Here is a 22024-nt window from a genome sequence, read left to right on the forward strand (position 1 = left end):
ACCTGGTTTTCTGACTTATATAAACACATCCCTACTCGGGCAACCTCAACATATAACCTCCTTGTAGACTGATGAAACACTCTTTTCGGAACTCTTGGAACATATTTGAAGAATAAACTAAAACGCTGAGTAATCTGCAGTTACATGATCCCTCTGCTGCTGGTGCACGTGGCCATCGCGAGTTGATCTTTACAAGGTTTTTTTGACGATTTATTGGCGCTGAACGAAGCTATTTATCAATATCAAACAAGAAAGCAGTTCCTTTTCATCTTTATACCAAGAGAGGGCAGTCATATTTTACTGGAATCATAACACTTTACGTCAATGTACTTCTTTAATAGTTTTGTGACAACTAAAATATAATGTATACGTTTTAGCACAATTTGTGTACAGTGTGCATGCGTGAATGTTGTTTACCCCACAGCCACAAACAACTGCTGTATCACGACGGCATATGAGTAATTGAATTCGATTCAGCGAAACAAGTGGATGATAGCATGGCACACTACGTCATTTGGTACAATGGTATAAATGTACAATCATTTCGTACACTTTAAATAAACAGATACCCATTTACTTGACTCTTGGTTACTCGACATTCCCGTGTATGGTGGCATCTTTTTAATTTCAAGTCAGGAACTATTTTGTTTTACTTTGAAAACGTTTATTACATTATATTCCTTATTTTTTATGAAAGTCATTGCATAGCAAATTAATGAATAAATACGTTCAAAAGGCAGGCATTGTTCGGTCCTCTACTGAATGTTGTGGACGAGAGAAAACTTCACACATTTCATGATTAAATAATACATTGTTTTCTGATACATTCGCAAAATAAACACAATTAATTGTAGCAATATTTATTTCTAAGTTCAAGCGCACACACAAACACATGTTCAAAGTCCAGTCCGATCCGTTCCATCTTCGGTCAACTTATAGCGGATATTCTTGGGGAGGAATAGGGATCACGGAGACTTTTGTTTAATATATAAACTGTTCACGAAAATCATGGAAACAATTGATCAGGCTTTACACAAAGTCGTTTATTGGGAATGCTGAATGTTCTGTAAATTTATGTGTTTTGAGTAAAAAACAAAGTTTGATTCCTCCTTTCAAAGACAAATATGGAAATATTGAAGTTAGCATATCCTTTCAGTCATTTAGATCTCAGGATCCCCCTTTCCCCCGCGAACATTGTTATCATACATGTAGGTAGCCGATTTGTCTTCGACGTTACCCTTGGGAAACCCGGGATCAAGTGGCTGATAGAGAGACAAGTATTGATTACGGTGGCACTCGGGTTGTTCATTGGTGTTAGGTGTGTCATACACGTTGCAAGGGGCTCTAACTGCTTCTTTGCCTATCTCCGGCGACTTCACTTCTTCGTAAACAGCATTGGAGAAAGATGGTGGCGTTACCGTAAATACAGAACTCCCCGCTTCACTGTGACAGATGATTTGGTTCTGATAAGGTGACATTTTCTTTCTACTGTATATTCTCCACGCAATTAGAGCACCTGCCGCGGCCAAAACCAGCACAACAACGCCGAACACCGAACCTACAATGGCGCCGGTTTTGTTGGAGCGGGATGATCTCTGTGAAGCTGAAACAAAGATACCGCAAGAAGTTGATAAAATTCTAAATGTACCCTTATTGCCTTCCATGTTTAAAAACCCAACTACAAGATATATTTCAAAATATGTCCGAAAAATAATTGTACGTTTACTTGAGCTCTTTCACATACATAAATGCAGATGGTAGACACACGTAAGGATCTATGTTGAAGTTTGACATTGTTCGTACAGTTACATCATATTGTATTGATCTTTATATTATTGATAACAAATTACCTCTCGTTAAAACAGACCAAAATACTTTATATTTTCAAGAAAGCAACTTGTGCGTTTACAACACTAAACGTACCAGCATCAGGGACGCTGTCGTCAACTATGGTCTGGTAATGGACTGACCAGGGCAGCCTTGGGTAACTAGAACCACCAGTGTACACCAGAAACATAACTTGACCTGTGCTGACCAGTGTCTCATTAGATTGACCACACCACCTGGCCAAGAAGGGAGAGCTTGAGGACGGACCTAAAAAAGCAAATTGCACATAGCTTTTTAAAGCATGCATGCATATTCTCCTTAACCTTGAAACAATGATGAATTGCGGATAATACTATTAAATAAAAGATATCAACATGATATTATAATCAGCATATGACATGATGTTACATGGTGTTCATATTAACGCACCAGCGAACACTTCCAGGTACCTGCCATAACACATGTCGGAGCTTGTTATGTCTGAGGCCACGGATTCCAGGTTCAGTTCTATTTGATTTTCAGAATCTGCAAGGACTGAAGTCGTCACTCTCCATCTACATGTTACTCTGAAAATAAGTAAAACGTATTCATACAAGTAAACAGGCTTTGTGTCTAATTAATCATTATAAATTCAAAAACTGATTCCATGCCAAAATAGTCTGCTCATATATTGGTTTTGTTTCCATTAAAACATCTTAGTTGCCTTTGGACTTGCGGGTCTATTAAATATTAGGGTGGTAATTTATATGAATATTTACCTGGCAAGTGCAGGTATAACCAACACCCGACTGTGAACACCCGACGTGACACTGCGTGTGACCTCACTGCATGCAGGTTGTGCTTATATAGAAATATGCAAAAAGAGTTCTTCAGCACACAACGTTCAAAAACTAATCATAACGGTATTCATCTGGAATCAGATGTGTCACAAAATGCAAGAATTGATTCATTGCAGAACATTCATGCCATTCTTTGGTTTCACATTTATCTTTATCTTTCGCAGTTTAACTGTACATAGAGTTTTCTCTTATGAGTGATTCCGGGGTAGGTCTTCAGCAACCCATGCTTGCCGTAATAGGTGACTATGCTTGTCGTACAAGGCGACTAACGGGATCGGGTGGTTAGGCTCGCTTACTTGGTTGATGAATGTCATCGATCTCTATTGCGCGGATCGATGCTCATGATATTAATCACTGGATTGTCTGGTCCAGACTCGATTATTTACAGACCGCCGTCATATAGCTTGAATATTGCTGAGTGCGGCGTTAAACAACAAACCAACCAACCAACCAAATCATATGAGTGAGTGAGTGAGTGAGTGAGTTAGTTAGTTGGGTTTAACGCCGCTTGTAACAGTATTCCAGTTATATCGCGGCGTGTCAGCTTAATGTGGGAGGAAAGCCCAAAGTGATGCAGATCTCAGACGTTTACCACTTCGGTGAAACCCACGAGCACGGGTATGGTGCTGACAAACCTAGAAACATAATCGGGGCGAACAGGGATTCGAACCAACAATCATAGGTTTCTGGCGTGCCCAAGGGACGTAACTCTGCACAGCGAATCGCGGCGCCTTAGACGACTGGGCCACCCGTTCCCCCTTTTCTCTTATGAAATATATTCCAACTTTAGATTGTATGTTGGTCTCACATGCGATATTATGCCAGCCTGAAGTCAACAGCCACAGTGGAACAATTTTCTTGGTGTCAAGATACTACTAGCTATAGTGTTTTGTCTATCACCTGGTGAGCTTGTCATCGACGGCCACGAGGTTGTTGATGGTCTAGTTGTTGTTCCAGAAGGCAACTGTTCTACATCCTTGTACTTCAAAGAGAAGATTGCGTTGCTCCCTTCATAGAGGTGTGTAGCGTTGAAGAGTACGGCCATACATGATCTTGAACTGAACGTATAATTGGCCCTACCATCACACCAAGAACCTAAGTATCTGTAGCTGTGGGTATCATCACCTTCAAGTTTGAAATGGCAATATAGTGTCGTATAATGATAACATTAAAGTCGAGCAAACTTCTACAACAAAACAATGGAGTCACGGATTTACTACTGAACTGCAAGTTGATATACGTAGTACTATGGTATTAGACGAATAACAGTAATATTCAAACAGATGTAGTATCATGCTTGTACACATGTGCATACACTATGCTTATGTCACACATGTCAAATAATGTGAAATGGCCAGATTAATGTATGAAATCGTAACTTACAATCATATACTTGGATGACTCCATGCGAACATCTCAAACCTGGATAGGTCTCAATTTCAGTATACACATATCTGCGAATGCCTGTCTGGATCCTCCATTCCCGTGTCATTCTGGGGATTAAACGTGCCATTACATTGTCGTTGTATAAGACGCTGAGTCGCTTAATCAGTCTGCCGAAGCTGATTCCATTGGGTGTAAAAGGCAATATAGTGGTGAAAACTAAGTATGGATCACCGAATATCATTGCTGACACTGGGAGTTGGTAAAAATGGAATTTAAGGATACTTAAGACAGACGTTTGGTAAAGCCACAGCGTTGCAACATAATGTGAAGAGAAAAGGCCATAGTGGCGTCAATCGAACTCGTAGCATCCTCAGTGCATTATATATCTATTCTATTGAGATATCCAGGGCCCATTCGCCACCACAGCGTCTTTGTCCTATGAGTCCTATCCATATGGTACGACGAAAATACTTGTCCTTCAGTGAAAGTACTCTCATAAGCGACAGAAATTCTGAGCTTCAAATACATGTAAGTTAGGAGAGATTAAGATGATGACATCACTTCTGAAACGACGTAATTGAGGCGAATGGTTCTGAGGTATTTGTCATGATAGAAAGGTTAATCGAGAATAACGTTATAGGGGTGTATTCCTTCGGAAAAAAAACATCCGAACATGATTTGAGCCTGACAAATCAATGTCACATTATCACGTCGAATAATAGTAGATTATAGCATTAAACCTCCAATCTGAAAGTTTTTTATGGTGACCACGCCACAAGTACAGGATTTGCACTCTTGTGTACTGTCGACATTACACCTACTACTTTGTAAACAAACAGTTTCCTTCATCTCATTTACATTAGGTTTGGATAACAACTGTTACTAAGACATGTTTATGACATTTGACATACCTTGGAAAATATGGATACACAGTGAAAAAGTCATTGTTTGTCACTGTAAAGGTCTGCATCAAGCTCGTGGAAGGAAGGTAACTGGGGCACGACCACCATGCTACATTTGTGAATAAACATAAAGGTTTCTTATAAAATACATGAACAACATCGTCGTGATTCTAAACTAAAGCTAATTCAGATTGGTGATATTATATAATCATTTTAAAACAGAAGAGTCTAAATATTTCTTTTGCTAAAATAGGTTACTAAGAATTAAAACATGTATAAAACATACTATGCTGAAATAGGAACACTCAAGAACGTTCTTACACCAGATACTCTTGATTGCAGAATTGTAATTTAAGTAACAAGGTCGGGTTGTGTTCCATGACTTTGTAACTGTTCTGTACTGTATAGTGACAGAGCCACTGGTTACACTACTGGCGTTGAACTTGATCATCAAAAAGGTCCCCATTGACTGAACGGAGGGTGTTGAGTGCTCGCACCAGGATGTTCGCAGGTAAGGTCCTTATAGAAAGAACACAATGTGAGGTTTATTATGAAATGTACATGGATCATATTATCCCTGAGTGTAAAAAGGGCCGATAAGTTTAAGATATCTTCGCATCTGTAGTTTAACAAAACACCGTACTGACAGGCCAGTAAAAGCGACACGAGATCAGATTACTGCATTGTTGAGAACAATGTGAAACGACGTCATCCTTTGTTTATGACCTCATAAATTGAAAACATTATTTTAACTGAACAAAAACTTAACTTTAGTGAAGTTTCCCACTATGGTTGGCACTTTAAACGATTTTCAAAGTTTATTCTACAAATTATAATGTACATTATAGTTAATAAATTTATCCAAATTATGAATTACGGATTATCTGTCCTTCGTGATTGAACTCTATGTGTTTTTTCTTGTTAAAGTTGGTACATTTTCAAATATTCTTAAGTGCACCTTCAAAACAATAACAAACTGAAAAGGTATTCAAATTTGAATTAATCCACATCATTTGGACTGAGTAAACATTTCGTGACATTGACTGGAAATAATACAAATCTTCTCTACTAATGTTTGACGAGAAGATTTGAAAATAAATCAGTCTTCCACAATTTGTTTTCATTGGATAAAAAGGACCAATAAATACCGTCTTATCTCTGGAATAATACTTAGTGAGGCTTTAAACAACAAACAAACCCACGGGTAATCGCCAGCAATCTGTCTATTCGTTTTGGTAGACGGGAGCTAAGTCACTTCTGTGCTTTTGTATTTGTTTTCAAATATCAATTTATATTAGCCACGAACCTTCGACAACTTGAACTGTATCGTTAGAGCAGGTAGAAGGCAGCGACGATTGCAGAACTGTTACCAACACATGGGAATCATATGTGGTGAGCAGCAGGTAACACTGTCTATGATAAAAATGATAAAGGCTTGTCATTAAAAGTATATGATACAACAGTAGTACAAACAAATCTCTAAACATATTCATGATCCCAAACTTTTTTTGTATAACAGTTGAAAACTATACCTTTCGCCTTCTTTATCTTCTCGTGAATTCTGGTCGGAGGTGACGTTTAAGTTAAAAGTGAGTGTTCTGGGCAGGTAAGCAGCAGGAAAAGAAGATCTACACTTGCTGATGAATCCAGCTGCACATACATGAATACTTCATCATTATTGTTTGCAAGAAAAGATTTTTCGAAGTCGTAGCAAATCCTAATTACAGCACAGATCAAATATTAATATACATGCCTTAATATTAATGTACATGCCTTGCAATATATGAGCTTGTCTACATGTAGCTCTCCGAAATACATAATGTTTATTAGAAATGGCATCAGTATAACATACAACTAAGTAAGGATAAGATATCTGGATGAATTGGTTGTTTGTTACTATTAACAAACTTGTTACACGTGGATTCATAAAGTTTGTTTGTACGAGTGAGTGAGTGGGTTGGGTTTAACGCCGCTTGTAAAAGTATTCCAGTTAAATCACGGCGTGTCAGCTTAATGTGGGAGGAAAGCCCGAAGTGATGTAGGTCTCAGACGTTTAACACTTCGGTAAAACCCATGAGCACGGGTATGGTGCTAACAAACCTAGAAACATAATCCGGGCGAACCGGGATTCGAACCGACAATCATAGGTTTCTGGCGTGCCCAAGGGACGCAACTCTGCACGACTAGGCCACCCGTGTCCTCTTGTTAGTACGAATACGAAACTGACGGGAAAAGAAAGCATACACTTGAAACATTACTAAGCTGCAAACAGTCGCTGAAACACTGCACCCAAAACACAATTATGATACAATTTATCAAAAACATCACCACCATCAAACATGAATGTTTACTTTCTTTTGTCCGACAGTTTATATACGTACTACTCCAAGTTGGATAAGAACACAGCATATTGCTTGAAAGTTTTGCTTTGCTTACGGCTCAAATCTTGTACTTCGGTATAATTAATGGTAAAGCCATGACCGTCAGCGATGCTGGACATGTTGAACCGGATGACCAGCTCAGAGTGATAGGATGTGTACGAAGAGCTTTCATTACCACACCATGACAACGTGACCTGATCATCTAGAAAATTCATATAACATGATATAAATAGTCATATATAAAGAATGATACCGGTAGGTTGGGCCGTTTTCACGAACACCTGGTCATCACCGATTTTTGGTGATCCATTCATAGAATTTCCACACTATTTTTCGGGTTACTCACAATAGAATCTGTTTCTTGAGATAATGGAATAGTTTATTCCCTGGAGTTGACGGAAAAGCAAAAAGAAAAGGAATGGTAGAGTTTCATTAGAAGGCAAATAGAACTGTGTGCGTTGGAGAGTTCGTGCCTGTGTTAATTTTATTTAAAATTTCAAGCTGCAGTCAGCAATAATGCAGCTACAATGGCCTGAATCTAATCGATCCTGGAGCAGGCGAACCATTGGTTGATATCATGAACCACTTTCCACGTCATCGGTCCCCGAAAACAAATAATCACAAAAATCACAAAAGTCACAAAGCCTGACCCATTTTAGTTGACTCTCACGATAGATATAGGTTTCTACATGTAGGGACCAATTTTCTACCCTAGAACCCCCCAGGTTGTAATACATTTTTTATCCATGACATAACGAAAATATCATTAGGTTACAACTTTAAACAAATGTAAATAGGATGGCCAAAATGTCAACTGTTAAAGAATTACTTTGCTTTTAAAGTATTTGATACACAATGAAACAAGGGAATACTTACCAATATCAACACTTATTTTGTTTTCAGAGCAAGGTGAAGTGATATTGGATTCCAACAGCTGAACACGGACATTGTACCCTGGTCTGCTATAGATGGTCCATCGGCAGGTTCCTTTGAACAAGCTGGAACTGATATTGATGAACATATATGAGGCCACACCTCGTTAAGAGGACACTGGACATAAAATTATAAGCATGTGTTTACATGCTGAGCGAGTGTGGGTGGGTATGGTTTTAAGCCACTTTTAGCAATATTCCAGAAATATCACGGCGGGGGGCACCAGAAAATTGGCTTTACACATTGTACCCATGTGGGGATTCGAGCCCGGGTCTCCGGCGTGACGAGACAACGCAATACCGAATACTATTTGTATGACATTACTTAGAATCAATCAGGGACACTAAGAATATCTCCACCAAACGTTGAGCAGTAAATATTCTGGGCTTTCTACTTTGACTCGGAATCTCCATAGTAACACGTGGGTATATGAAGCCCAGTCGCCTATGGCGCCGTGTCACGAGAGAGTAAGATAGAAATATCATTGAATATTGATTCATACCCATTCTGCCTGAAGATGTCAGCCGACCTGAGAATGGATGTAGCTTGCGATGCCTGGAACGTGGTATTGCACTGGTAAACTGAAGGGAGAGATGCATACAACATTAAAAGTAAACACGTCACTGAAACAGAAGAAAAATAGATTTAATATGTATGTTTATGTTTTACACGTAGATTGTGTTGTACGTTCAAAAATATGACATATCGATAGCCTCTTTTCTTGACAAAGATGACAAAGTTTGAAACACTCAAATGTATATTGCAATGAAGAACATATTTAAACATTCCATCTTACGTGCAGGTCTTAATATGTAGGAGATACGGACGTCCTGCGATCCGGTAATGACTGCAGTGACGACTCTTCCACGACTTTCATAGACTCCGTCACCACAAAGAAACTGCCCTGTTGCGTCGGTGGCTGCAGGTGCAAACGTAAAGACAGTCAACATTCATTTTCACTTAGAAAAATGAACCAATCTAGGTTGATACAAAAACTCTAAACTTTAAAGGAACACATATTCAAGTTCTGTCGAACTGTGACGAGCTTCAGATTGATAGGAATAAACCCATGTATTTTTATGGCTTATGAATGTGAAATGTTTTATTCCCTTGAGTTATTATCTAAACCTACCTTTTAGCAGGTAACGAACTAACCACTTTGGCTTTTATTGTATATAACACATGTTCTTCAAGTGCAAATTCTGCAACCCTCGTTGTGGTACTGTACTGTGTTCAGTAGATCGCACTCTCAGATACGTCTTATAAACTAAACTTATATAGACAACTAAATTTATGAAGATTGAATTAAGATCGATGTCGTTTAGTGCAAATCGTCATGCATCGTCAGTATTTTGTATGGTTTTTGTCGCCAGTATAATTGCAATATGCACAATTAGCACATAATAGACACCATACATACATACACCTAGCATTGAAGAATACACAGCAATACTTGGGCACGGGTGGCCCAGGCGTCTGAGGCGCGGCAATTCTCTATGCAGAGTTGCGTCCATTGCGCACGCCAGGAACCAATGATCGTGGGTTCGATTCCCAGTTCTCCCCAATTATGTTTATAGGTTTGACGGCACGGTATCCGTTCTCGTGGGTTTCACCAAAGTGGTAAACGTCAGAGACCAGCATCAATTCGGGTTCCATTTAGCTGGCAATCCGTGGTATAACTGGAATACTGTTAAAAGCGGCAAGCAACCCAATACACTCACTCGCAGCAATACTATGAGGCCAAGAGTGAGTCAGTTACTATTAAGGCATTTTTAAACAGGAGTTGGGTATGTGGTCCCTATATTGATGCAATTTGCTCTACTAACACCGAGCAGACACCACACCTACATACACTAATCATTAAAGAACATTAATAACAGCGATACTATGACGAGTGGATCAGTTGCTATTAACGCATCTACAAACAGTAGTTAAGTCAAAGCGTGTCAGTGGAAAGCCCAACTTGATACATGTATTTGAATTTACCACTTTGGTGTGTAAATGAGTGAGTGAGTGAGTTAATATTTAACGTCACATCGGCAATATTTCAGCCATATTGTGACGAGAAGTTAGACATTAATAATACAATAATTTAAACTTGATAAAAACCTGTCATCGAAGGACAGTACGATAACTAGCATATCACAGATTAGAGTTAAAACTAGTTGAGGCACATTTAAAAGAAGAAAGAATGACTCGACAACACAATATAAAAATGGGCTAGAGATCGTCAGTAACTAAAGGGAGATCACCATACCAGGGACCATGGGGACTTACAGTACCTTTGCTTCCTGCATGGACCCTGGCAGGATTTATATCATCCCTTCAGTCACTGGCGATAGTATACCAGTAAAGCCTTGTGTTCAAATGACGAAATTACTACGTTTTAAAAGTCTGGTATGCATAAAAATACTTCGAATGATTTGGGACGTACATACCCTCTTAGGGGGACAATAATTTTACACAATGTCAACCCCCTTCGAGGGTACAGCCACTCACAATCTCAGTTATTAATTAGCACTACCAATTTATAAAATAATACATTCAGTACATCAAAATTTATAGACAAGTTCGATTTCTTTTAAAAAGCTTAATATTAAATGCGAATTAACATCAGTAAAAAGGTCCTTAACTGTTTTGACACTGAAATATTTATCCCTTGTGATGGAAAAATTGGTATGTAAATAACTGCGATAAAAAGCAGTTCTATAATCATCAGAAATATCTGCTTAAAGCAGTCAATACGATTCTGTGTGTATAAATCACTATCAAATAGCGATGGTACTAGGCGTGAGCGGTTAACAGTACAACTCTGCACAGTACACTGCGTCACCTCAGACCCCCCTTGTCACTATTATGTCCATTGTGTCAAATTGCGCAAGTTTCATGAAACAAAACAAGTATGTTTTTTTTTTAAATTACCCACCAATACAAACAAAAAAGAATATTACACTATAGTGTGCAGAAACACATGAAAGTGATACGATGATATATAAAGTGAGGTGAGGTAAAATGGGGTTTAACGTCGCGCCCGTGGTGCTAGCCTAGCCAGATACCATACCACAGATACCCCCTCAGCCGGCTGGTCCATGTTTTATCCTATTAATACCGAGTGCCTGCGTATCACAGAAATTCCGCTGTATCCACTATACAACTGAGGCAATTCTATGACATAAGCTTAAACACACTGGCTCTAATAATGGAATCAATGCCAAGCTCATCGTCATACACATCATTTATCCTAATGATGCCATACAAACACCATGGATTGTATCAAACCAAATACCTTCTTTGATTGTTATGATAGCGTTCTTGTCTGAACAGTTGCCCGTTTGTTGGGACTCAGTAGTGATTGTCAAGACAATATGGCCGTCTTCATAAGCTGACGTAAACCGCAATGCAGAATCTGATCTGAAATGTGCAGAGATCAGAAAAAGTAAGTGCACAATTTAATACAGTGTGTAATGCATAAAGATGCAAGATTTACAGTTTTCATCCAGGGAGAAAAATGTTTGTTTGACTGTTATTTGACGCTGCACTCTTATATAATCTAAATGTGAACTGAAATACACACATTCCTATTAGTAATCGCCCTGAAAGCTGGTTACCTAACCAACATGGTTTAACGGTTGATAGTTCGTATGTGCGATTTGTTTGTTTATTTGTTTATTTGTTCGTTTATTATTGGCGTCACTGCAGTTTTTCAGCAGTATGACGTACGGCGCCCTGTATATAATCGAGTGAAATAAGATGGTAAAATTAAGTGGTTGATATTGTTAGCAACAATCCACGCCGTCAGGGTACGAGCACACGCTATCAACCAGGCCTCCGAGCCTAACCACACGATCCATTTGGTTGCCTCTTACGACCATCATGTGTAAAGTCAAGGTACAAGGTGTACTCAAGGTAAATGATTATTACGTTGCTGTATTCAGTTTCATCAGGGAGTGTCAGATTGAGAGGAAAGCCCAAAGTAACCCAATCAACAATATTTCAGCTATATGATGACGGTCTGTAAGTGAACGAGTCTGGACCTGACAACCCAGTTATTGACATTATGAGCATTGATCCACGCAACTGGGATACGATGATATGCACCAACCAAGTCAGCGAGCCTGACCACCAGATCCCTTAAGTCACCTCTTACGACAAGCATAGTTGTCTTTTACGGCAAACATGGGTTGCTGAAGACCTATTCTACCCCAGATCTTCACGGGTCTACCACCTTGTGCTCATTTGGATAAAATGGAAAGAAACACTTCAAACGTTCCCTCCCTTTCAAACTGTTAACAAATAAAATCCCTAATAATACCTATTTCATCCTCAACATGTGAAGAATACAAAAGACAGTATTTCATTTCGAAAGTAGAAATTTTGAATCTTTATAAAACAATTATATATGTACTTTAAATCAAAGAACAAGAGGACATTTCTAGGATGATATTTATACAATATGACAATATGATGAGGGTAACTGTCTCCTTTGGGTATTCGTATTGGATATCACATCAAATGTTCTTGAAAGAAATCTTACCCCCAAGTGTGGTTATTATTTGCCGAGACATTAATGTGCCTCTCATTGTGGTCAACGTCTATGTCTCTCTGTCCATACGTTGAACGTAGTCCTGAAAAAGAATTTATAAGAATGCAAGATTTGCCCTGAGTATAACCACAGCACCATAGTCCTTGCATTGTTTTAGGCCGTGTTAGACAGAACAGCATGTCATTCATACATGTAACAACTACACTTTGACAAGGGGCGGTCGGGTAGCCTTGTGGTTAAAGCGTAATAAACAGCAATGTCACGGCGGGGGACACCAGAAATGGGCTTCACACATTGTACCCATGTCGGGAATCGAACCCGGTTCTTCGGCGTGACGAGCGAACGCTTTAACCACTAGGCTATCCGACCGCCCCTCATTTAATTAAAACATACACGTACATACATATATGTGTGGAAAATATATGTTATTGCACCAACAAGCTTGAACAGCAATGACCAGGAAATTATCAATATAGTTACCAGCAGTGATGAACAACACAAGTAAATGGGCTGTAAGTCGCATCTCTGTCGTCTTTAGTGCTCCACCTCGACCGAGAATAACGGTCATACGATAGAAAGACGTAGTCCACGCAGAATGTTTCTCTGTGTGTATCTGAGACACTTTCAATACAGGTGCAGGTCGTAATGACCGCTGCAGTGCAGGGGCTTAATGTAAAGCGCTACATGATTTACAACGCTGTTATCTCAAGCCTAGTTTATCAACTTTGACAGTCATCGCATGTGGGTAAACAGTATTGCAGTCACAATTCTGTTCTAGAGCAGGGCTCCCGACGCAATATCAAGTTGTATTTCGCAATATAAAGGTGCACCATCTACTTTTCAAGGATAGTGGGGGAGATAAGCATTTTTGTAATGTTAAGATTATATTTTCGAACTTTGTCAGCTGCTGACGTATTTTGCTTTGAAAAAATATAAAAAACTAATTGAATTCTTTGGACATTTTTGGGGCTTGGTTAATTTTTTACATCACATATTTCATCCTCCTGATATAATAAGTGTTGTTTCTTTCTGTTTTATACAAAGAGTTGGTGAGTAAAATTGCAATGGTACGAACTAAATGTACCAATGAGGCAGGAAAGAATTACGATCTCCCCACAGGCCTCTCAGTAAAATGTGTGTGTGGTAGGTCGTCAGAAAGCTAAAAGCGTGTCGGTAGACAACAGCTCATTGTACACGATATAAAGAATCATGTTATGTATTGTTGCATATAATGCCTGAGTGAGTACGGCAGTATATGGGCGAAATATACCGCTAATGATATTGATCATGTACAGTTCTAGAGTGACAAATTATACCCTTGTTTAATTCGTTTAACTCATTTCGGAACTCACGAGACAGACGCAGCTTTCAGAGATAACGATCAAGTGAACAAATATTGATCTTTCTTTCCGTTGCCGTGACTCTCGTAAGCGTTTTGAAATGTTGACCCATGGATTCAAAGTCCTAGTTTATCCGTTCAGTTGTTGAGTTGCATAACTTGCCTAGAGTGTGTTGAAATTCTATTCCATAAATCAAGACACGATTGTCGACCCAAGGTCAATTGCCAGTCATTTATGTTCTCTGATTTACATTTCGCAACACTGGTATATGGTGGTCACGTATACGAAACGTGAATTTTAATAGCCTTGTTTGAAGAAATATGTACTGTCCTAACAAATAAAATATTATTCCTTTCTGTGTTTTAGGTCATTTAACAAACATGTTTTGATGTACAGAACGTATAATATGTCTTTCACAAATTACGCTGTGTGCATATGTACTTCATTTCCCTGTATGTCCTAATGCTGTTTCCGCCTCCGTGGTTTAGTGGGCAGAGCGTCTACCTGGAGAGCGGAAGATAGGGGTTCCGATCCCTGGCCGCGTATAACCAAAAGATGTATAGAGATGGTACTTGTTGTTATCTTGCCTGGTGCTCGGCATTATGGGGATAACACAAGGACTGGTCGGCTCGCAGTCAGTATTTATGTTCTTAAGCGTGAGGTTTAACCCCATTTCACTTCACCTGAGCTAGTGCGGCTATGAATATACATGCTTACTCTCTAAGTCGTACTGGAAGGGACACGGGTGGAACAGTTGTCTGAGGACTTCCTATTCGTTGTTGTGCATCCCTTAGAATCCGATATATGTACTAAAATATGTAACTTCTCGTCACTATATGGCTGAAATATTGCCGATGTGACGTAAAACATAAACTCACTCACTCACTCACTTAGAATCCGAAGATTGTGGGTACGAACCCAAGATCATCCTCATAATGATCCTTGGTTTGTTGGCGTCATGCTATTGCTCGTTGGTTACAGAAATGTGGTCGGGATGGTAAGCGTATGTCCTGCCACTGGGCTGCTGGTCCAAACATGTGGCAGTTGGGATGATGATAGTGATATTTATTCTGTGTCAGATGATGGGAGGGAAGCTGGAAACAAGTGACCTCCCTCCACAAGAGTTCATGCATTTATGAAACACTTACCACAATTTAACTTGAGCCAAAAGGAAATCTTTACAATGTACTGTACAGAGGGTAGCACGTGGTTGAAAACCACGTGTTCAAAAATGTAACAAAAATGTGTAGACAGGCAAATATTTAGATTGTTATTACACGGAAACCACAGCCTATGTTTCTATCGATAGATATCTATATTGAAGAAAGTTCCGCCTATGTACATTCAGTACATTATTTTCAATATAAATCATCACCAAATGCTATTAATTCATATTATAGTGTTTATCAATCCATTGTTTTCTGACACTGTTAGCATAACATGCGTATGGTCCAAAGTTTCCATGCTAGTTTCCTAGCCTTTGGTTGTTACAAATGATAACGTAAACATGTCCTTTCACAACGCTAAAATACTGACTCCTCAAATTCTCATACAAAGGACAAATCAACAGAAAAAATGTTGTTCATCTTTGATAACTTTCTTTAAACAAACATTTTTACAGTTTAAAACAAAATCTTTAGTCGTACAAAATAGTTTCCCATCGTTCAGACTCAATACGCGGTTATCCCCCGGAAATCAGAGATTAACGAGATTTCGCTGTCAATATGATGTTGATCATGTTTATACCATTGTCATTGCGTATTGCGCATATGCTTATGTGCTTATGTTGTCGCAGTTGATACGCGTTCAAAGTATACCTGCGGGGGTATCCTCGATGCTTCAAGCTCGCCCAAAGCTTTGACATCGGCCGGATATCGTATGGGTTATCCAAAGTAGGTTCGTCATATTTCATAAAGGTTGTTTAGGGAAGTGGTCTTAAACAAGTTTTAACATGAAAAAGGCATCAAATGACAGTCAGGTATGATTTAAACATGAATGTTGAAAGTATCTGTCCGGAATCCGCAACCATAAACACCTCATATTTTCATGGCACACAGCTTGCAGTAGAGTGAGTGTAGTCCTGTTAAACAGCGTGATGTCAGTATGGACGAGCAACATCTTTATTACCGTGTTACTGTGGCGACATTGCGGTGTGATAGGCTTCATCACTTGCGGGATAAGGTCTTATTATTACCTTATAATTATTTATTTGAGAAAGCTAGGTCAATATTGTTCAAGGGATGTCACATAAAACCGTCTGTGTTGTCATTAACAGTGACATCATCTTCAATATTTTGCGATAATCGGTTGATAATGGGTCACCATGGGTCCCTTTGCAACAATGAAAACAATGGACATTGTGTGAACTAGCTTATCAGCATGGAGCAAAATAGGTTCATTGAGAACTACTGAATAATATTTCACCTTTATGCGAGTCCCTATGGGTAATGCTTGTATTCCCATGACTATATACATGAATATTCAGGTAGTGTGTAGATGGTTTAACATACTAAACATCATAAATACAATTTTCTAATAAAAAACGTTATTGTCTATTAAGTTTGGTTTAATATACTGTTTAAAAAAACTGAGGATATCGAAAATCACGCGCGCACACACATGCGACAGTGTAAGTGCAATTATTTTAAACGCGACGTAAGGCCACGCTTCACTTTCTAGAAAAACAGGGTGTCTCATCTGTGCTTCAATACTCATGAAATCAAGTTACTGTTATGAAAGTTCCAGAGTTGTGTCCCTTTGAACACAACTGTTTGAATAATATAGTTTCAGCAAGATTATCAATCTATTTATGAAGGCCAATGCAATTTATGGATATCAATGTGAAATCATATAGATATACTTACTGTGAAGGGGTGATCATATCACGAGTGTCATTGGTTAAAATCAACCGTACACAACGACCTACAACACCGTGTGCGAAATACGCTCCAGTCGGAAAGCGCACGTAAAATCCCCTAATATAAGTAAGTAAGACCTACAACATTTCAGGACAAAGAGGCATATATATATATGTTTATAGCAAAGAGGTGAGGTCGTGAGGTGAAATTGGGTTTAACGTCGCGTCCAAGATTATTGCACTTATATAACGACGTGTATGCACGTGTATGTGTGTGTGTACTAGTCCGGACTGATGCCGATTTATAGTGCTAGCTCACTGAGATACCATGCCGCAGTTTAACATGAATACCCCAATCAGACACAGTATACTGGCTCCGAGCCGACCAGTCCTTGTTTTAGCCCCTTAATGCCGAGCGCCAGACAGGGTAACAACAAGTACAATCTTTTAACGTCTTTTTGTATGACGCGGCCCGGGATCGAACCCTGGACCTTCCGCTCTCCGGGCGGACGCTCTACCACAAGACCACGGAGGCGGTCTTATAGCAAAGAGAAGCGTTTGGCACCAACTGAAAAGATCGTCATCCAACTGTTGTCTGATGGCCACATTTCAGTTCGATGCCGATGATGCAAACAACGTAGACACTGGTGTAGTAGGCGATGGTCACATGTATGATGTACCCAGTCGAATGCAACTTTACCCTAGACTTCCATAAAGGCGTGGTCGTTTTAATGTCGGGCAGGTATGAGGATCAACATGACGGACTCAATACAATTACACATCGTCCATGGGTGAGGTGCAAACTAGGTTTAACGTCGCGTCCAAGATTATAGCGACGTGCATGCACGTGTGTGTGTGTGTGTGTGTGGCTGCTTGTACTAGTCCGGACTGATGCCGATTTATAGTGCTAGCTCACTGAGATACCATGCCGCAGTTTAACATGAATATCCCACTCAGACACAGTATACTGACTCCGAGCCGACCAGTCCTTGCATTAGCCCCTTAATGCCGAGCGCCAGACAGGATAACAACAAGTACCATCTTTTAACGTCTTTTTGTATGACGCGGCCGGGGATCGAACCCCGAAACTTCCACTCTCCAGGCGGACCCTCTACCACTAGACCACGGAGGCGGTCACATGGTTCATGGGAGTATCCCAGGACAGTTCAACATAAACATATACAACATACTAGCATCTATCGTGCTACCCTTTGCATTCAACGCTGCCGACATTTTGTCTCACAAGAGGACAATGTACGCGTCTACCATAGTCGTATGTTGTCCCCGTGAACTTGCATAAGAAATACATCACCACATTACCATGGTCGGAACCTCGATCTGTACCCCATGGAACACGTGAATGACATTAAATGGAAAATGTCTCCACCTACAGACTGACTGATATAGAAGATTTAACGTGCGCTTTCCGACTGTAGCGTATTTCGCACACGGTCCACCTACAGCCTACCGCCACGCTAAATAAACTGTCCGTTTCAAGATCATTGGGACCAGATACACCAAATGACCATTTGGAAGTTGATCAGAAACATATCACGCCGAATAAACTAATATTTGTTGAAACATGGTGGTTTTAACCATTACTCATGGTCAGTCATGTAACGGCCATGTTTAGATCTATGCATTTTCAAAAAAACTGTGGGGGCAATGGTGGCCCAGTCTAAGGCGCCACGATTCGCTGTGCAGAGTTGCGTCCCTTGGGCACGCCGGAAACCTATGATTGTGGGTTCGAATCCCGGTTCGCCCCGATTATGTTTCTAGTTTTGTCAGCACTATACCCGTGCTCGTGGGTTTCACCAAAGTGGCAAACGTCTGAGACCTGCATCACTTCGGGCTTTCCTCCCACATTAAGCTGACACGCCGCGATATAACTGGAATACTGTTAAAAGCGGCGTGAAACCCAACTCACTCACTCAAAAAGACTGTATGACAAAAGGGATGACTTCAACTTTCCAATAGTCAGCTTTACCTTCATTCCGAGCAATATTTCACTAGCATGCTCTTTCTAACAACATTTCAAAGAGGGCCACGCGACTCTTCCTCAAAAGTTTATGGTGCACATGTGGATGACATTTCCAATGACAAAAATGACTTCTACCACATATGTTTCAGGTGAATAATTGACTAGCCTTTGCATGTATAGGTGACGGGTACCACCGATGGGGAAGGATATGCTCACCTTTTGGCGAACACCTGGTATCATCACTATTTGATAATGATTCATGGATGCATGCTCATGACATAGTCGGAATTAAACAATCGGCTCTACTTTTGGCAGAGATTTCATGTGAATTTGGAAAGGTTTTTCCCACCTCATTATAAAAACTCAAAAGATAAGTCAGGATCAGTTAATACAGAATACAATACGTAAATAGCATACTGAGTATCGTAATTCACAATAACACTTCAAGGGGATTTCGTTACGTCTGATACGTAACAACATTAGACTTCAACAATTTTATACATTCTGTTATTATGATAATGGCGTTTCATATAATGGTTTCCCCAGCTATGGCTTTCAGTGACATCCTCTGTGCCAGATAACGATCTAGTTAATGATGTAAAGTGGATGCCTTTCTTCTGTGTGACCATGATGTATAAATGAAAATGATTACGTAACAAAATACTGAATTGTACAAACATTTTATTTCATCAATGTAAATAATTGCTCCACTTATTGTATTTGTAAAGTGCCATATTCAAGCAGCTGATATGAAAATGAAGTGTCCCAGTCATTGATAATATAATTATAACTTGTTGCGATTACTGGACGCTTCTCCGACGTCGAAAAGATTTAAAGAATCTCATTAATCTGCGTTTAAAAGAACAGAGAATTCTGGCTGCAACTGTTTTTTAGAAACTGCAAAACAGGCCTGGCTCACAATACTTATACTTGTAAAAATGTCAGAAATGTTGGAGTCATCCTTCGCTGAGATTTCTATGTAATCGTCTTGCCAAGCTAACGTTACCAGGCTATGTGCTGTGTCCGACATAAAGCGAGAGGTGGTCGAGATGTCTGTTTTGTTGCCGACCACGATGACAGGAACACCACGCGGCTTCTGTTGAGCAATCATATCTCATAGTATACTCACTGTCTCAAAGGATGCCTCATCTCCAACTGAATAGACAAGTACAAATGCATCAGCGTTGGCGATGGCCAGCTCTTTTAAATAAGAGAAACAGTACCCTCCAGGAGTGTCGAAAATATCAAGGATGATGTGTCGGCCATCTACGTCTATGACTTTAGTATAGCGTTCTTGCACAGTTGGCCAGTAGCATCTCGGGTAGGTGCCATTGATAAATTTGTTGATACTGACACTCTTACCAACAGCAGCGGCTCCCATTATAGCGATCTTCAAAGAGTTCTCTGTCTCGGGACTTGACGATGTGAAAATAGGGGATCCAATCAAAATGTGAATGTGAACATGGCGGCATCTTCACATGTAAGACAACCTCCGAACATATATGCTGAGAGTAAAATGTGTTGTTCAGAAAGCCATTGAACTGCTATGAACTACAAGTTAACGTGACTATTTATAGAGTTCTGCCCTTCCCTTGACATGTTTGCTGACGTCAAGAGGTTGTCAAATATAGAATCTGGACCTCTTGCAAAGATACGTGCGAAAGTAAGGCTTGTTATGAAATGACTTCTATTAATAGTTAATAGACAACACACGTAAGAAAAATGTTGAACATGTTCAACATTTTGTTGATTGAACGCCTGTCCATTTATTTGTGAGTACATAGGTCTGGTGTGCTTCGCCTTTAGATGCCCTTAATTATTGGAAATAAGCATGGAAAAAAACAATTGATCAAGTTTTACCAAACCCAATCCTACATGGTACCTGCTGGATGTTCTGAAAAGTAATGTGTTTGAGTACACTACGTTGTTTAGTTCTCTCCTTTCAAAGCCCGTAAGGACATATTGAAGCTAAAATATCATCTCGCAAACAAAATAACAAACCTCCCAGAATATTACAGGATTAGCCCTTTAGATCTCAGAATCCTCCATAGCCCTTCTAACATGGTTATCGTAGGTAGCTGATTTATCCTCGACCTTAACCTTGATAATGGTGCGGTTTAGTGGCTGAACCAGAGGCAGGTCCTGGTAGAGGTGTGGCAGGGGCCGAAACCTCCTTGCCGTCGCGAACACGGTTGTCGTAGGTAACCGATTTGTCTTCGACGATACCTTTGGGAAACATTGAGAACAAGTGGCTGATAGAGAGACAAGTATTATTTACGATGGAGCTTAGGTTGTTCATTGGTGTTAGGCGTTTCTTACACACCTGTGGGTGAGAAACCCATATGAGATAACTGGTATCAAACATATGTGTGAGATCGACTGGTCGGCTCGGAGTCAGTATACTGTGTCTGAGTGGGGTATTCATGTTAAACTGCGGCATGGTATCTCAGTCGGCTAGCACTATAAATCGGCATCAGTCCGGACTAAAACAGCCAAACACACACACGTGCGTGCACGTCGCTATATAAGTGTCATAATCTTGGGCGTGACGTTAAACCCCATTCCACCTCACCTTATCAATGTAACGCTGCATATTAGAAACTGAGGGACAAATACCTGAAGTCGCACTTTTTATCAATTTGCGAAAAGATACTGCACACCTACACAATAATATAATGTTTTCTTAATTTTACTCATATGTGATTAAACTAATTTAAAGAGTTAAATACTGGTGCTCATACTATACGCGAAACTGTTAACATGGTGAATGTTTTCCCCCATAGATATCTATAGTAAAGTGTGAATTTAGCGCAGCACGGCAATAAATGCAAACTGAATACCATTCTTCCACTTTGACAGGTTTTAGAGACAGACCAGTGGGCATCCTTTGAGTGTTGTTTCTTTTCAATCACATTAAGAAGATCACGGATTGCTAATTATATAGTGTCGTCTCCGTGGAGGCTTGAGTTCCTATTGGGGTCTTTTCCCAGGGACGCCGCGAATTGATGAGTTAGGTTTATACATATCTTTAATGA

The 22024-nt window shown here is 39.8% G+C and overlaps 1 protein-coding gene across 1 annotated transcript; it reads right to left on the minus strand.

Annotated features, from left to right (window-relative positions):
- Window positions 1-652: 652 nt before the first annotated feature.
- Window positions 653-13477, minus strand: LOC124148878. The gene is made up of 17 exons (XM_046520136.2): window positions 13292-13477; window positions 12803-12893; window positions 11555-11679; window positions 9065-9187; window positions 8771-8849; window positions 8212-8339; window positions 7391-7537; window positions 6487-6604; window positions 6261-6367; window positions 5276-5473; window positions 4964-5063; window positions 4050-4159; window positions 3567-3791; window positions 2586-2667; window positions 2257-2393; window positions 1924-2094; window positions 653-1603 (listed from the first exon to the last, which is right to left on the minus strand). The coding sequence occupies exons 1-17, from the start codon at window positions 13377-13379 to the stop codon at window positions 1161-1163; spliced, it is 2472 nt and encodes an 823-aa protein (XP_046376092.2). The 5' UTR covers window positions 13380-13477; the 3' UTR covers window positions 653-1160.
- Window positions 13478-22024: the final 8547 nt, after the last annotated feature.

Source organism: Haliotis rufescens, unplaced genomic scaffold, assembly GCF_023055435.1.
Source record: "Haliotis rufescens isolate VD_foot unplaced genomic scaffold, xgHalRufe1.0.p SCAF_1, whole genome shotgun sequence".
NCBI classification, from domain to species: domain Eukaryota; kingdom Metazoa; phylum Mollusca; class Gastropoda; order Lepetellida; family Haliotidae; genus Haliotis; species Haliotis rufescens.

What these genes read in the sequence shown, in the direction of transcription:
- LOC124148878 (XM_046520136.2), bottom strand. Translation starts at nt 13,379, where the DNA reads ATGACCGTTATTCTCGGTCGAGGTGGAGCACTAAAGACGACAGAGATG. An exon ending in CGAAGTACAAGATTTGAGCC is followed by an intron (nt 6,605 to 7,390) that starts GTAAGCAAAGCA and finishes ATGTATGTGCAG; the next exon opens with CTGGATTCATCAGCAAGTGT. An exon ending in GTTATACCTGCACTTGCCAG is followed by an intron (nt 2,394 to 2,585) that starts GTAAATATTCAT and finishes ACTTATTTTCAG; the next exon opens with AGTAACATGTAGATGGAGAG.